This window comes from Neomonachus schauinslandi, chromosome 14 (genome assembly GCF_002201575.2).
Source record: "Neomonachus schauinslandi chromosome 14, ASM220157v2, whole genome shotgun sequence".
NCBI lineage: Eukaryota > Metazoa > Chordata > Mammalia > Carnivora > Phocidae > Neomonachus > Neomonachus schauinslandi.
This window is the reverse complement of record NC_058416.1, coordinates 79,852,087-79,869,395: the sequence shown is the minus strand read 5'-3', so window position 1 is coordinate 79,869,395 and position 17,309 is coordinate 79,852,087. Positions and strand designations below refer to the sequence as shown.

The window sequence follows — 17,309 nt, the reverse complement described above, 5'->3', positions numbered from 1 at the left end:
AATGCCTCTCTCCTCCCTTCCTAGATGCAGCAGTTTCTCCCTTCACAGCTAGCTGTAGCCAGTATAGCAAGAACCCTCCATTCAGTATCTTCATTTCAATCCCCATTTATAACTCAAACCGCTGAAACCGCAAATTCACTGCACTGAAACCCCTCAAGGTACAGTCACCCTGCCTACATAACTGCCAAAGCTATCCATCCTTTTAGTACATATTTTACAGGGCCTACATGGCAGACACAACAAATCATGAAACTTTAAAAATCCATGGTTTTGGTGACACCAACCCTCCTGGCTCTCATTTCTCATTTACCTTTCTTAGTCTCCTTATGTATTCCTTTCTCTACCCACCCGCAAATGCCAACACTCAAGACTCTAACCGCATCCCTCTTCTCACTTTGCACGCAATTCTCAAATATACTCAAGTGACAAAATACACAGTATCTTCTGCTGTATCTTATCAGATAAACCACCAGAAAATGACTACGTTTTATAGATCAAAAAAAAAAAACAAAAAAGGCTGTGAAACTGTGATGCATGCTTAAATAAGTCCAAATTGTTCCATTAATATTCTTTTATGGATTTCCCATCAGCCAGCCCTCATTACCAGATATGTGGCAAAAGGCACCACCTGTAAAAAGTAAATTTATGATAAAAACTGAAAAAAATGATCACCAATGGTATTTTTCTGGACACTAAGAAGAGATTCCCTTTAACCTTTCATATTGAAAGCACCTATTTACATGTCTGCTTACACTCTAGATGAGGGATTCCTTTCCCTGCCTTTTCATCTGTGCACCTCTAGATGGAAACACAGATAACTGGGCCATCGTAAGAAAAGTACAGGAAAGAGGAGGACGGGAAGATGCCTGAGAAGTAAAAAGGGAGGCAGGGAAGGTAGTGGTGAGGAAAGAGAGGGCAGGGAAGCTTTAAAGTGCTTTAAATATTCTCCTACATCAAAGTACTGCATCTTGTTATATAAAATCCATTTTTTTGCTATTAAAACCAAAAGGTAAGGGCAATTCTTGAATATATAGGTGAGGTATTGTGAAAACATAAAAAAGAAATTAAAAAAGTAATCTCTGGCTTTAAAGTAGAAAAAATACCCAAACGAAACAACACAAAAGCAGTCAAAATTATATACTTCCAATTGTGTGTGAGCTGCCACACATGCGTATCTGCTAGCAGCACATACAAAGGTAATTAGAATATTTAGAAGTATATAAGGCTATTTGTAGTATCATCCAAGAGCAGGTAGGTTTGCCCATGAGGAAAAAACAGCTGATCAATTCAGAAAATGCACTAGCAAGTATCTATTTGTGTTAATTCAATTCCTGTACACCCGATAACAGAAAAAAACCAAAGGTCCAAACTGTTACTGGGAGCTATCAATTATTTTACTAAAATTAGCATTCAAAAAATAAAGTGTATAAACTTCAAATTCTGAAGTAATCAAATATGGGCTAACACTAAGACTAAATAGAATCTCCAGGAATAAGTTCTAAATTATTTTAAAGGAATACAACTTCTCACTGTTTGTTTTTTTTTTTAAGATTTTTATTTATTTGAGAGAGAGAGAATGCACAAGCGGGGGGGAGGAGGGGCAGAGGGAAAGGGAGAAGCAGACTCCCCACTGAGCAGGGAGCCCAACTCAGGCCTCGAACCCAGGACCCTGAGATCAAGACTGAGCCGAAGGCTGATGCTTAACCAACTGAGCCACCCAGGCGCCCTTTCACTGGTTTGTTTTTAAGCATATCCTGGAAGGAAAAGTTTTTTCAAGTTCAACATACTTTAGAAACCCAGAAACTTTGTTTGTTTGATGTTAGTTGTCACAACTCTTTAAGAGAAAGCCAAAGTTTTCTTTCCTACCTATTATATTCCTAAGGATTTGAGTAACAAAAGATGTGTCACCATAAAGAAAAAGAAAATATTGGGGCGCCTGGCTCAGTTGTTAAGCGTCTACCTTTGGCTCAGGTCATGATCCCAGGGTCCTCAGATTGAGCCCCACATCGGGCTCCCTGATCAGCACGGGAGCCTGCCTCTCCTTCTCCCACTCCCCCTGCTTGTGTGCTCACACACACGCTCTCTTCTCTTCTGTCAAATAAATAAAATCTTAAAAAAAAAAAGAAAGAAAGAAAAAGACAACATGAATAAATTCCTTTTATCTTCTTGGACCTGCCTGTTCAAATTTATATATATTTTTCTAAAATAAAATGTATTTTTCTAAAATAAATTGTTTGTAAAATTATCCTGACCATCATATTGTATCAAACATTAAGAAGTCTTTTAGAGTCCACCAACAAATGATTTAGTTTTGCTATCAATACGGAGAGAAATTATAGCTCAGGAAATCATATGCTGTTAATCCAATAGTGAAACCTATTCATCAATATATTAATTTGTCAACACTATTAGAATTATTTTAGCTACATAAAATATACTGTGTTAAAACATTTTTATTCTATTGAACAAAAGTATCGATGTGCTAGACCTACTTAATTTTACACTTAGAATACTATTCTTTATAATATTTTTTAATGTAAAGATTTTTATTTATTTATTTGACAGAGAGAGACAGCGAGAGGGAACACAAGCAGGGGGAGTGGGAGAGGGAGACGCAGGCCCCCTGCTGAGCAGGGAGCCCGATGCGGGGCTCGATCCCAGGACTCTGGGATCATGACCTGAGCCGAAGGCAGCCGCTCAACCAACTGAGCCACCCAGGCGCCCCAGAATACTATTCTTTAAAGTATATTTCTCTTATTTGTATCTAATGGCATCAAATAAGAGCATACCGAAAAATGCAAATTTGTACATAAAAGTTGTTTAGCACTTTTGCTTTTTCTCAATTAAAGTATAAGCTAGCCACATAAATTGCCTCATTTAATCTTCACAATAACCCTTTAAGGTAGTAATTACTATCATCAACTCAGTTAAACAAAGTTCAGCTCAGAAAAACTAAACAACTTGTCCAAAAGCTTATATAACTTCTAAAGAGAGGCATGGGATGTTATCCCTAATCTTCTAAATCTAAATGTCCTCCTCTACAGCATCACTCTGTCCATCCAAAATGACTTGACCACTAAAATCCTGTTTCAGCATCCAACAAGAGGCTCTATTTTCCATTCAGAGAATAAAAGTGGAAAAAAAAACACTGTGCCTAAACAAAGTTTTATTACAGCAAATGCCAACTTTTTAAAAAGATTTTATTTATTCATTTGAGAGAGAGAGCAGCCATGGGGGCAGGGGGGTGGAGGCAGTGAGCAGGGAGCCTGAAGCGCCAATGCAGGGCTCCATCCCATCCCAGGACCAGGAGATAATCACCTGAGCCGAAGGCAGACACTTAACCATCTGAGCTACCCAGGCGCCCCAGCAAATGCCAACTTTTAATAAGTTTTTTTTTTTTAAAGATTTTATTTATTTATCTGACAGACAGCGAGAGAGGGAACACAAGCAGGAGGAGTGGGAGAGGGAGAAGCAGGCCTCCCACTGAGCAGGGAGCCCGATGCGGGGCTTGATCCCATGACCCTGGGATCATGACCCGAGCCGAAGGCAGATGCTCAACGACTGAGCCACCCAGGCGCCCCAAATGCCAACTTTTAAAATCGAATGTTTGGTTTAAAAATTTGTCAATTGTTAACAATACCTCCTAAAATAGTTTTTTCAAGATCATTAACATTTCTGCACTACAATAAAATGAAGTGCTACATTCAACCATGAGGATAAAATCTAAAAATAATGAAATAATTCAATTACATTGCTCAGAAATCAATAGGCTCCTAGTTACACATCAAATATCTAAATATACTACAAGTATTATTTACATCTGGTTTGCTAAAGTTAGGAAGACTTCTGGGATGTAAATCCCAGTGCAAAGATAAATAGAGGTTATATAAAATAGATTTGGTAACTACATTTGACTTCAAACATTAGTTTTTACCATTAAAATACTAACCACTACTCTTTCAATCCCTATTTTATTTCCACATTTCCCCTTCATCCCCAAATTACTGTGAAATCATCATACAAGTACCTATACCTAGTCTTCAAAAGTTTTAGGACTGGCTCTGTTAGTTCACCATCAGCGACCAGCTGTAAGCACACAAACAGAGCATGGAGAGGTGCACAGGAATGAATGGTAAAGACTACTGTGCCAAAGCAACTCCGTATGTAACCATTCACTTACCAACATAAAAGCCCAAACCTGAAACACCAGTTCAGCCCACCTGAACCCCAAACGAGTTAACAGAAAATCTACATCTTCTGTAAATTTAAGGAAACACTAAGATTAATTATGTCCATGGAACAAATGCATTACTTAGACCAAATCAACATAAATTAAGGAAAAAAATTCCTGTCCATCAAAGCATCTGTCAACAAAACCACACTTTTACACACCCATACACACCAGTACTCTTTAAAAAGTTTTATTATCCTTTTCAGGCAAACTTTGTTATACATAACACCTACTTCCTATTTAAACACATTTTTGGGGGGAAACATCTGGGTGGCTCAGTCGGTTAAGTTTCTGCCTCCGGCTCTGGGATCAAGTCCTGCATCAGGCTCCTTGCTCAGCAGGAGCCTGCTTCTCCCTTTGCCTGCTTCTCTCTCTACCTGCCGCTCCCCCTGCTTCTGCTCGCTCTCTATATATGTGACAAATAAATAAATAAAATCTTTAAAAAAAAAAACAAAAAACTTTTTTTTATAAATCCTAAAGGACTGGAAACGTACTAAAAAAAGGGAAAATATTTTAAAGAAGTTCATGGTGATTTGGAAAAAAATTGTTTAAATGCCAGTCCCTAACTTACCTGATTTGAAAAAGGAAATCCCGATTTTCATAAATTAGGCTTGGTTAATGAGATTCCACAACCATTTCATCAAAGCTTTAAGACATACAAGTTGGGAGAGAAGGCTGCTACTGCTAATTAAATCCCCAGTAGGCACAAGAAAGTTAAGAAAGTAAAGGTTCCAAAAGAGGCAGGAGCTGCCAGCCAAAATTGTGGCAAACTACCTAAAACGATCTAACCTTATGGCTACCATGTAAGGCATCAAGAGCTCTTATCTGCAGCCAGGAGCTGGAATCCTTAGCTTGGGGCAAGTTCACACACAGTAAAACAGAATTGAGATTGTGTGCACTCCTCTTCAGAAATGAAATAATCACCCATCAACTTATGACTCCAATTAAGTCTATGCTGTGTTCAGAGGTAAGTAGAGTAAATATTTGGCTTTGAAGGCTCTGGTTTTTGATCCTGGTTTGATTGATCTAAAATTCCATGGTTGTTTAGTATAAAGGACTGCCTTTAAAGCCATGCATACAATAAATGATGTTTAAAAGTTTAGGATTATTTAGAAAAGTAATTCACAGTCCTGGTTTAAGAATTCTCAAAGAAGTATTCACTGACTTTTAAGGGGCATCAATCAATTCTATAAAAATTATCACCATTTGAATTCAGTTGACTGTTTTTAATGTTATGCCACATAACACTTTAAGGAAGAAAGATAAAAGGGACAATGAAAATAACAAAATAGAATATTTTAATTCCAAATAGTGTGGTAAGAAGGAACTTAGACATGGGTTATTGATAATCTTTCTAGTCCAATTTCCAATATTCCACAAAAATTTTATCATAGAATATTTAATAAAATGTGATCCAGCAATCAAATAAATAAGCTGCTTCCCCCACCCACCTCTTCCCAAAATACAGTTGTGGTCAAGCAAAAGGAACGAAAACTAAAAGCATAAGACTCACCTTTTGTTGACTGGTTTTTCATCCTTTTCATAGGGTCGGACAAACCACTTCCCAATCCTAACAAAGTTCTTATCCATTAGGCACCTACAATAATTACACCAAGAATTATATTTATAGTTTCAATAACAAAGTCACTGAATCAAATAATCGCAGATGAGATATGCTATTGAAAATAAAAACATCACTAATTAAACTGTCAAAATGTTTTCTTACCACTTTAAATTTTTATGTTATAAAATGCTGAAAGAACTTTCTGACTTCGGGTGTAAATTTTTATTACGCATTATTCTTGCACATGGAAAAAATTATGCACAATTGGCGGATATAGTCCTGAATTGTCTTAAACTTCTGAATTACTTCAAATCCAAACACATTTTTGCATTATTTCAATTCTTGAGTCATCAAGAATGTTGGGGATACAGTCAGCATTCCTTAAGAGTACCTCAGAGGTATCTTCCTAGCCACTGATGCTCATTTCACAAGTTGTAATGCTGGCTTTCTGGCTTGGCATGTGATATGCAATGCTTTCGCAGAGACCTCAGAAACAGAAGCACTGCAGAGCCTCTTCTGCTTAGGTATTTTCTTTTATAGGTGTGGTGAAGCACATGGCTACGACTTTGCAGGAAACAAGGAACTGCAGCCATTTCTTCAACGGCGATTATCGGCTTCCCCTGTATCTAAGTTGTGCCTCACTTCTGTTTCCATGCTGTATTATGTACATTGTGTTTCAATGTCAAATTATAGGGTAATCTTTCCGAAGACATGTTAAATGGCAATTGAACTGAACTCATATAATACCAAAAATGCACACAATTCAATTGAAGTGACAACAATATAGACAGCTATGACCACGTTCACTCGTGTGCAGGCAGACGACAGCTATATCCTAACTACCATCTGGCCAATTCTGAGATGCCATCATTTGTAAGGAGTATCCCTGATTTTAAAAATATAAAAATGTGGGAGAAAATGTACATTTTGAAATTGATGAAATAAAGTAATCCCTAACATTATTGAATGAAATGACACATATTTTGTAAGAAAAGCTGTCAGAAAGTTGGATGTAATTCTTCTATCCACCAGTAAAAGAGCTATATAGCAATTCTTTATTCAATATTCAGGCAATTCTGCACCTGGCTTTTGCCTCTGTAATTTCCATACCATCAAGGAGGATGGGGACAATTCAAGCCTTCACCCAACTCATTACAGGTTAGATGGGTTAGTAAATGGCAATGGTTTCTGCTGGCCACAATGTAACTCCCTGTGGGCAGAGCCAATTTGGAGCACCGCTGCATCAAAAAATCACTGGCTTCAACTGCTTTTATTTCGAAAATGAATTTCTACAACAATCTTCCTTGTTCACAATGTAGAAAATCATTTTTAAAGCAACCCAATCTGTTTTCCCGAGATTATAAATTAACTTGCTTTTAGGGTTAAAGACGTGACTCCATTAAAGTTAGAATAGGAAATGTGGAATACCCAATAAGGTGGAAGTATTCTCAAGAAGCAAAACTGAAAAAGTATCTCCACAGTTATACCCTAGCTCCGAGACTTAACTGTATTCATCAGGCAGGCAGGCAGGCAGGCAGGATGGATGGATGTAAAGACATTTCCACTGAAAGACTCCAGTGTATGGTAACAGATTCCTTCCTCCAATAATACTACCAATAACTACCAACAGAATCACTACTACCACCTACCACATTTGATTACCAGGTGCAGTATAGCATTTAATTATTGTAAAATCTATTATGAGATAGATGCTACATGCCAAATTTTATACATGAAGAAGCTAAGGCACAGTGAGAATGTCACCTACAGAAGGTCACACAACTAACTGACAACAGAGTAGGGAGTAAGCCCAGGTATATATCTGATCACAAGGCTAGAACATTTAACTATTACCATATACTGACTCTCATGCTGTCACATTTCTACAATTCTTTCCTCATTTTCAAAGTCCAGATACAGCCTGGAATCGATGAGCCTATTTAATGTTTCTTTATTCTCTAAGAGCTGTTATGAAGTTGAAGGTGTTCTTAAAAATCGATAATGCTTAGCATGAAAGTAATGGCGCATGTAACAGGTACAAAAATCACATCAAACACTAAACGTGGTCTTCTACTGCCACACATCCTCACTTAATAAATACCATTTTAAATAAAGTATTCATACTCTCATATATGTCTTGAAGGTCAGAATTCAAAAGAATCATTTATTCGATAACAGAAAAAACAACATGAATTTACAGTTTACGGACAGAAAAAACAAGGCTTTAGGTAGTATAATATAAAAGAAAAACAGATAAAATATCTCTGACTAAAGAAGTCAAAGTGTAAAGCTTGTTTCAAAACTCTTGCCCTTCTATGAAGTAAAAGCCACAAATTCTATTTGTTGATTTCATTCCAGTACAAACAAGGGGTTGAAGATAAAGGAGCAGCACATAGCCAAGACCACTGAAGTACAAAGGCAAAAGGCAAAAGCTAATGAAAATCCTAAGAGTCTAACTCTCTGCACTAACAAATCTCCTGGAGTTCCCACTACAGATCCTACTTCTTTGTCAGGCAATGTCAAAAAAAGGTTATTATCACTAATACACAAAACAGCCATGGAAACTACTGACCCTTGAACCTGAAACTATCTGGTTCCAAATGATAGTCATAAATGACTTAGTGATTTTCAACTGCTAATCAGTTTCTATGTGATCAGTGATTTCCTACACAATGAAAGAGAAACATGCGAACGCAAAATTGCTATGGGTGAAGTATAGCTGACTCTTCAACATTCCAAGGGTTATAGAGGCTCCAACCCCCATGCAGTTGAAAATCTATGTATAACTTTTTGAATCCCCAAAAACTTAAGTACTAATACCCTATTGCTGACCAGAAGCCTTACCAATAGCATAAAGAGATTAATACAGATTTTGTGTTTTGTGTATTATATACCGTATTCTTATAATAAAGCAAGCTAGAGAAACGAAAATATTAAAAAAAATCATAAGGAAGAGGAAATACATTTATAGTACTGTACTACATTTACCCCTCCCCCCCCCAAAAAAAATACAGGTGTAGGTGGACCTGTAGAGTTCAAACCATGTTGTTCAAGGGTCAACTGCAGTATTTTTACTCAGTTTTATAAGTACTGGATTTGCAACTGATTTATCTCTGCATGAGGAACCAGTCTCAAATGTCATGTTCAGCAGTGATAGAGCAGAGAGTTAGCAAAGTTACCAAGTACCTCAGAGAAGGTTGGGACAAAATTAGTGAAGTCACTGAGCACTGTGGCCCTGACCCCCAACCCAACAGAGAATTAGTTTCTCAGTTAAATGTAAAGATGGGTAAGTATGAGGATGAAGTTTCTTCTCACTCAAGAAACAGGAGAACTCAGCAACTATCACTATCAATTTTTACACTCTTCAATCTCCCTAGTTTCAACTATACCTGATGCAAAATACAAACTTCACTCAATTTCTCTTTCTCTCTCACATACACACAAACACAGAGACAGACAGAGAGAGAGAGAGAGAGAGAGAGAGACATGGATGCTCCAAGACTAATACAGAAAGTATTTCCATCTAATGTTTTGTACTTCAGGTTATGGGAGGAAATAAGAGAGGAGGGGTGTGTCTTTGCTGAGGAAGACACTTCTACCACCTGACTGACACCTGGGACTATGTTGGCTCAAGAGCAGACTTATACTGAAGGACTAAGCCCTTGGTTCTCAATCATTTTGCGGTCATGATTCTACAGTATAAGTAAATCTAATGGAAGTTATTATAGACTCCTCTCTCTCAAATAAATAAAATCTTAATAATAATAATAATTTTTTAAAAAATGGGGCATTTTGGTGGCTGAATCGGTTAAGTGGCTGCCTTCGGCTTGGGTCATGATCCCAGGGTCCTGGAATGGAACCATGCATCCAGCTCCCAGCTCAGTGGGGAGCCTGCTTCTCCCTCTCCCTCTGCCTGCCCCTCCCCGTTTGTGGGCATGCGCGCGCACTCTCTAATAAATACATAAAATTTTAAAAAGTTAGTATAGACTCTTGCTCCTGAAAAATTCATGGAAGAGCAAAACACTGCATATAATTCCCCAGGGTTGGTGAACGCTGTGAAGCAGATCCTAGAGTGAGAACTTCCATATAAAACACTACCACTGATCACTACAAACCCTGCTATGGCCTGGAATCCCTCTCATCCCACTCTATCCTGTCCTCCTCTAATTTAATTCTATTCATCTTTCTTGTCCCAGATCAGCCAGCACAGCACTCTAACATCGACAAATCAGCACTTTTATCAACAAGTTGTAATGATTCATTTCTATGGCTCTTTTTTCCCCATGAAACTATGAGAAATCTGGGGGCAGACATAGTACCTATCTTATTTACTGGCAATATTCAACAAACATTTAAATGCCTGTTATGTAATATGCTTTACTGCTCTATACTAGTAGGTGCTCAATAAATATCTGAGAAATGAATGCTATACACTAAGGAGTGTTTTCCTATTCACAACATAACAGTGTTATTCTTCGTGTTTGCGACCATTAATCATGGGCAGCCTCATACTATTATTTGAATTTTCTTGTGTGTATATGTTCCCGGCTAGTGAATAATGTTGGGAGGAAAAATAAAATCTACATATTTCACTTTTTTTATAGCCCATCAGCTCTCACTCCACACTAAAATTATAGTAGATACTCAACATGAAGGGAATCACATAGATGCTTAAAAAAAAATAGACAGGAAGACTAGCACAACTGTCCATATACTTTAATTATACTTGAAGAACAGAATTAAATCTTTTCGAGAGATAATTCTAAAGTATAAAAACTAAAGAACGTCAGAAATAGAATTTCTCCTTTTTATAATCTATAAACTTTTATTATTTTTAAGGGACAAAATTTATAGTTAACTTGACAAATATAACCTATCAGACACTCCATCTACCAAAAATTGCTTCAAATCAACATCATAAATAGCACCAAGAATGTCAGTTAACCCTAGTTGTTCACTCAGTAACCCCAGTCATTACTGAGATTTCCAAAATTACTTTACTATTAAGGTATGACATAATTTAGTAGTGTAGTATAATAGTATCTTGCAAGGTCACAATGTGATTCCAGATTTATAAAATGTTCTTTAAGCAATAATTCTAGGAAAGTATTTCCCTTTAGAAAATAATCCCCAGCCCCCCACTATCTCCCAAAAATCACTATTTCAAGAAGAAAACAGCTGCTGAAAAATAAAAATGAAATCGGGTTGTGTGTTTGTATGTGCACACACGCACGCACGTTTCTGGGTCATGCCGTATGACTCTAAATAATTAATTACAAGACCTTGACTCCAAAGTTGGCAAACCCCTATCAGTAATCCCAAATCCATGGCAGACCTGGTATAAAATTACAAGTGCCGCAGCCACAGCCTAGCTCAGCAAACTATTTCCCAGGTGGGACCACTGGGACGTTTAGAAGGGAGCGCTCTAGGTCCTTCTGTGCACCTCAAATTATGCAGGTGTGACAGTTTTCAAAGATTAAAAAGTCCAAGGACAGTGTTTCTCTACCACACCCTGAATCAAAGTACACTTCAGTAGTGTTATCTGGTTATGGAGCTGCTCAGATAGACTAAATTTCATATAATTTCATAACAGAAATTCCTCACCAGCATCAAAGCCTCTACCTTACCACTCCAATCTATATCAAATACACATGCATAAAAGTATCCTTCCTAAAAACTAATCTCCTTCCTAGAAATTGCTCCCAATTCCCAACCAAATAAAAGAAAGCCCTATAATTTAAAAGCTGAAGAAATCTTTTTCAACTGATCCCTTCTATCTTCATTACTTTGGGTTCCTACTGTGCCCTAGTGGATGCTGTCACCTCTGGCCAAGCAAACCCTATCATTTCCATCCTTTCCAAAATCTCTGTAAGGTTAGGCATTTTTGTAGGCCTAGCCTCACCTGAAAACATCCGTTCTAATGCTATTCCAAAGAACCTCTCCTCTAATTTCAAACTTTTAGTTTGAATCAATCCCATTGTGCAGCCACAAAATTTTTTTTTAAAGTCTTAATTCTTTCTCTGTCCTAAAAATATTAAATAGATAAATTAATTGGTCTTAGGGTGAACATGTTTCTTTCTAGATATTTACAAGTAGATACATGCTTTTATTCACCTGTGTCTGTAATGTTTACAGTGATTCTTCCTTTAAAAGAATATGCCCCTTAGATCTAAAATCTCATTTTCCTAGTTCCTTTAGAGAACTGCACACTACCACAACTCAATAAAATGGGAATGTATTGATTACTCATTTCCTGCTGTTATCACATTATACCCAAGGATTCCCAATGTTGCAAAATTCAATCACCATTTCTTCAACTAGGCCTGTTCCTACCACCATGTTCTAGTGAATATATTTATTATTTTGAAATTCTTGAGCCAGCACCTCCAAGGACAGTGCTCATTTGCCCTCTGATGATCACCTCTATTAAACCACAACACCACAGGACATTGAAAGCAAGTAATATACAAATATAATGTTACTGCTATCATAATTATAATTCCAATTTTCTCCATGTTATTTTTACTGTACTTTTCCAAATGAATATCTTCCCTCTAAACACCAACTCCTGGCAAACCAAGAAGCTCTGGGCCAAAGGCAATTTTACAGCTGTGTTATAAACTACCATGGGGTGACTATGCTGGCAATCCATTAGGAAAGCAGCACCAGTGGACTACTCTGAAGGGCCATTATGTTTTACAAATGTCCAATACTCACAGATTAAAGTCTCCCTAAATAAGTATGGACAGGATAGAGCATAACAGCTTCAAAACACCCATGTAATCTTCTATTGTGTGCAAAGCAGTGATTTGCACTTTAGAGGGAAAAAAAAACAAAAAAAACCTTTCCATCAAAATCAGCTTATGTGTTTTATTCTAAAAACTTAAGACAATTAAAATTAAGGGGCGCCTGGGTGGCTCAGTCAGTTAAGCGTCTGCCTTCGGCTCAGGTCATGATCCCAGGGTCCTGGGATGGAGCCCCGCATCGGGCTCCCTGCTCAGCGGGGAGCCTGCTTCTCCCTCTCCCTCTGCCTCTCCCCCTGCTTGTGTTCCTGCTCTTGCTATCTCTCTGTCAAATAAATAAATAAAATCCTTAAAAAAAAAAGACAAAATTAAAATATACTAACCACATTTAATTTGACAGCATTATGCCAGACACTTTTAAGCATTTCTACAAAGCTATATGAAAGCAAGATCTTCCTAAGTCCCATGTGTGATGCAAATCACTGAGGCAGCACTAAAACTCTGGGTGATATGAACTGCACACATTTCCTGGCTTTTTTTACAGCTCTCCAACCCAATGATTTATTTCATTGAGATAAGAATTAGGTGAGAAGGATACAGTATACTATGAAAATTAAACCAATTATTATAAAATGGAAGTAATAGCCACTAAACCTGCAATATTAAAAATGCCAAATGAAGAAACTAGTGGAAGAGATCGCAGGTTTTAGTTTTCCATAATCTCTTCACAGCCTAGGTGTGAAGCAGCCTAAACTTGAGACATGAAGTGTAACCTTTAAGAAGTTCATTGTCAATACATAACAAAATTCCACTAAATTGCAAAGACTGATGAAAACAATCTGAACTAGAACATTATCAGAAAACGATAAGAAAATCAGCAGAGAGTCTATATAAGTAAAAACAAAATTAATGGTATTTTATCATTCCAAGTATTCTGCCAAAAAGGGATAACCGGTCCTTAGGAAAATAATAAGCACACTTACTTGTCTCAGAAGAGGAAAAAATATGCATGACTGCATCATCTAAGCCTGTAAAACTTAAAAGACCCAAACACTCTCAGATACTCAAATTCTGACTAAAAAAGTGAAGAATATACCAAAAGAAGCCAATAAGGCTCAAAGTTTTTTGTTTTAGAAACTTATCTGTATTCTAGTAATATAACCAACACCAGTTTGGAGGATAGAGTATGAAAAGGGAGAAGACCTCAATCAAGAGGTATGATAGATTGTGTATTGTTCCCAAATTTGCTCTATCCCTCCCTTTCCCATTAACATCAAGTGTGGCCATGTGACTTGGGTACATCCTACAGATAGACAATACTTTCTCATCCATTTAACTTTAAGCTTGGTGGCAAATATCTCAGCCAATGAAATGTGAGCAGAAATGACATACACCACTCCTAAACAGAGGCTTCAATGAGCTACTATGCATTTTGCCATTACTCTTTGCTCTCTATCAGGAGCCCAGCAAGTCTTTGAAAGGGCTGCTCCATCAGCATGATTCCTGCCTGGAGGCAAGAGGTTATGAGGAGTGCTACCACTAAATGACTCACAGTGGGCAAGCAGTACGAGCAAGAAAAAACTTCAATTGTTGTAAGACAGTAAGATCTTTCAAGTCTTCTGTTACTGCAGCATAACTGAGCCTAACTTGACTGTAGAAGAGGCCACTGCAAAACTTCATCAAACACTTATGACATCTTAAAGTAGGCCAGTGGCAGTCAAAATGAAGAGAATGGGACTGACCAGAGGGATATCTGGGGGGTGGATGGGTGGGGGTTGTCCAACATTATAAGAACTATAAACCAAAGAAACACAAAACTCAGGGTACCAAGCTATTAAACAGACCATCACAAGGAAGTAGGATTAGACGAATTATATATGAACCCCAAAGAATAGGATTAAGATTTTTTTTTTTTAATGTATTCATTCGAGACACAGAGATAGAGAGAGAGAGAATATGAGCAGGGGGAGAAGCAGAGGGAGGGGGAGAAGCAGGCCCCCCGCTGAGCAGGGAGCCCAATGTGGGGCTCGATCCCAGGACCCTGGGACCACGACCCGAGCCGAAGGAAGACGCCCAACCATCTGAGCCACCCAGGCGCCCCTAGGATTAAGATTTTTTAAAACAATTACAGGAAACAGATTTCTGCTCAGCATAAGAGACTTTCAAACAATGAACTTTCTAACATCTAACTAAAGGAATGTTCTAACATCTCTCTGAAAATGAAAAGAACTCCTTTACAAAGCTGTGCTCACACAACCAGACATTTTCAAGCAAAGGATGGATGACCATATACAAAGGATATTATAGAACGGGATTGCAGAATTATCTGGGTAAACAGGCTAATTGACTTAATGTTGTGTCCAATTCTGAAAATAGTATTACTGATAATTCTATTCGCTATATTAACAGGAGTTAGCCATTTATGAGCTCTTATAATGAGAAAGGTACTGTGCTGAGCAAAACAATCCTTCACCATTTTATAGGTAAAGAACAAGGGCTCTGCAAGCTTAAGTCACTTGCCCAAGTCATATATTAAAATTCAGCTGGCAGAGTAGAGTTGTAAAATATCTTCCATCTCTGAAAGCAGTGAAGAAATGGACTTGTAGCAATGTGTGCCCCGTAAAGATATGTAATATTACAGCCAGATATATTAGCTTCTAACTGACACCTTGAAGGAAAATGCTCTTGGGTAAGCACCAGTGAGGTGTTTGGTTTTCTTAATGAACAGATGACACTGGCTAGACATATACAGTGCAGTGTATGCAAATACTGGAGAGCTATAGGAGGCATACGTAAATGAAAGATAAAATGTTTAAAGTTAAGTGTCTGCCTTAGCATTTAAAATATTCTACACACATCAATATAGTATTACCTCAGGACCAATCAATAGCAATAAAAATGAAATTATCTTATTCTGTGTGAAGTTTACAATGTTATCTTAATTTCTATAGCAAAATTATTTTTAATAAACCACTGCAGTAACTCATCATTCTGTATACACTAGCAACTGCTGCCTTGTGGGGGAAAAAAAATCAATTTATAGGACTCCTACTTAGCTGTGAGAGCCTCTCAAGGTGGTTAATGGAATTCCCTTTTAATTAAGCAAATCCGTATGCTTAAAAATACAAAAAGCAGAAATAATAAATCACTAGTATAAGCTTTGTTAATATGCAAACTAGGAAAACAATAGTTTGGGAAGCACAAACACCGTGCAGGTGATACATTCCTTGATGATCTGCTACAATAACCTCAATTCTGGCTTTCATGCTAGAACCTCAAAACACCCTCAATGGGAAAACCAGTCGATCTTTCTGAACAGAAATGGAAAGGTGTGACAGAAAATTGCCACGTCAGAAATAAGAGAGTAAACTGTATTTCAATAAATTTAGGTTGGTTTACAGCAAATGGTCTAAGCTAGGGGCAAACAAAAGGGCAAGCATATGTTAGCCAACCCAGTTTCTGGTGACAATGAATAAAGAGAGCTATAAACAACCGCTGAAAATTATTCCTCGCCTCATGAGCAGGATAATTTTCAATCATACAACACAGCTACTTAAAGTTTGGTGAAAAGAGAATATTATTTTGAAAGACAAAGGAATTATTACAATTTTTCAAAAAAAATCTCAACTTGTCCGTTCTAACTACAGCAAGGGAGCAAAATAGCTTGATTATTATTTTCTAAAAGAAATACGATTTCAAAATAAAGTCTTATAAGAGGATTCAAATCAAAGTATGCAAAATAATAAATTTATGGGTAAAGGAATTAACAATTCTTGAACAGTAACAATAGGTCGAGTATTATGCACCTATCATATACATTACCTAACAAAAACTCAAGGTGCACAGGATAGTATACTTAACTTAAAGGTGTTTACTAAAGCTTAGTGAGGTTAGGGTAAGGGTCCAAGTAACAGACTGTGAAATCAAACCAAGGTCTAACCCAAAGTTCTTTAGAACTATCCGAAGCTTTATTACATGACATATTGCCTATGTCACAATTAACTTTCTTATCAAATAATAACTTAACCTGAACTTCAGGGGTTTAAAGATTTTGTTTGTTCGTTTGTTTAATTGAGAGAGAGCGCACGCGCATGTATGTGCACTCCCATGAGCAGGGGGAGAAGCAGACTGCCTCCTGAGCAGGGAGCCGGACATGGGGCTCGATCCCAGGACCCTGGGATCACGACCTGAGCCAAAGAAAGATGCTCAACCAACTGAGCCACCCCGGCACCCCTGAACTTCAGTTTTTACCACAAATTTGGAATTCACGAGCAAAGAATAAATGAATTATCTGCATTTTTCTTCTCTCCCAGTTTTTCTGTTCTTCTAATTTTCTCCCATTTAAAACACAAAAGACTGAAAAGAATACAGTTTAACCACAAATTAATATTTTTTCTGAAAATAATTAATGATACAAAAAACACAGTGAGCTATTTTTTAAAATATGTGTTTTATTCCACATACATTACAAATTTTCATCAAAAAGACTGTTTAGGGGTGCCTGGCTGGCTCAGTCGGTTAAACGTCTGCTTGCCTTCAACTCAGGCCATGATCCCAGGATCCTGGGATTGAGCCCCGCATCGGGCTACCTGCTCAGCGGAGAGCCTGCTTCTCCCTCTCCCTCTGCTGTTCCCCCTGCTTGTGTGCTCTTTCCCTCCCTCTCTCTCTGTCAAATAAATAAAATCTTTAAAAAAAAAAAAAAAAAGACTGTTTAAAAGTGCATTAATTATTATACAGATAATAAGAGCTTTGTTATGGCATTGGATTATAG

At 37.5% G+C, this 17,309-nt stretch overlaps 1 protein-coding gene across 1 annotated transcript in view; it reads right to left on the bottom strand.

Moving 5' to 3' along the window:
- MED13L (mediator complex subunit 13L) overlaps nt 1-17,309 on the bottom strand; it is a 295,260-nt gene that overhangs the window by 127,210 nt on the left and 150,741 nt on the right. The window contains 1 exon segment of the mRNA XM_044921070.1: nt 5,745-5,828. Within this exon segment, the coding sequence (XP_044777005.1) occupies nt 5,745-5,828 (84 nt within the window).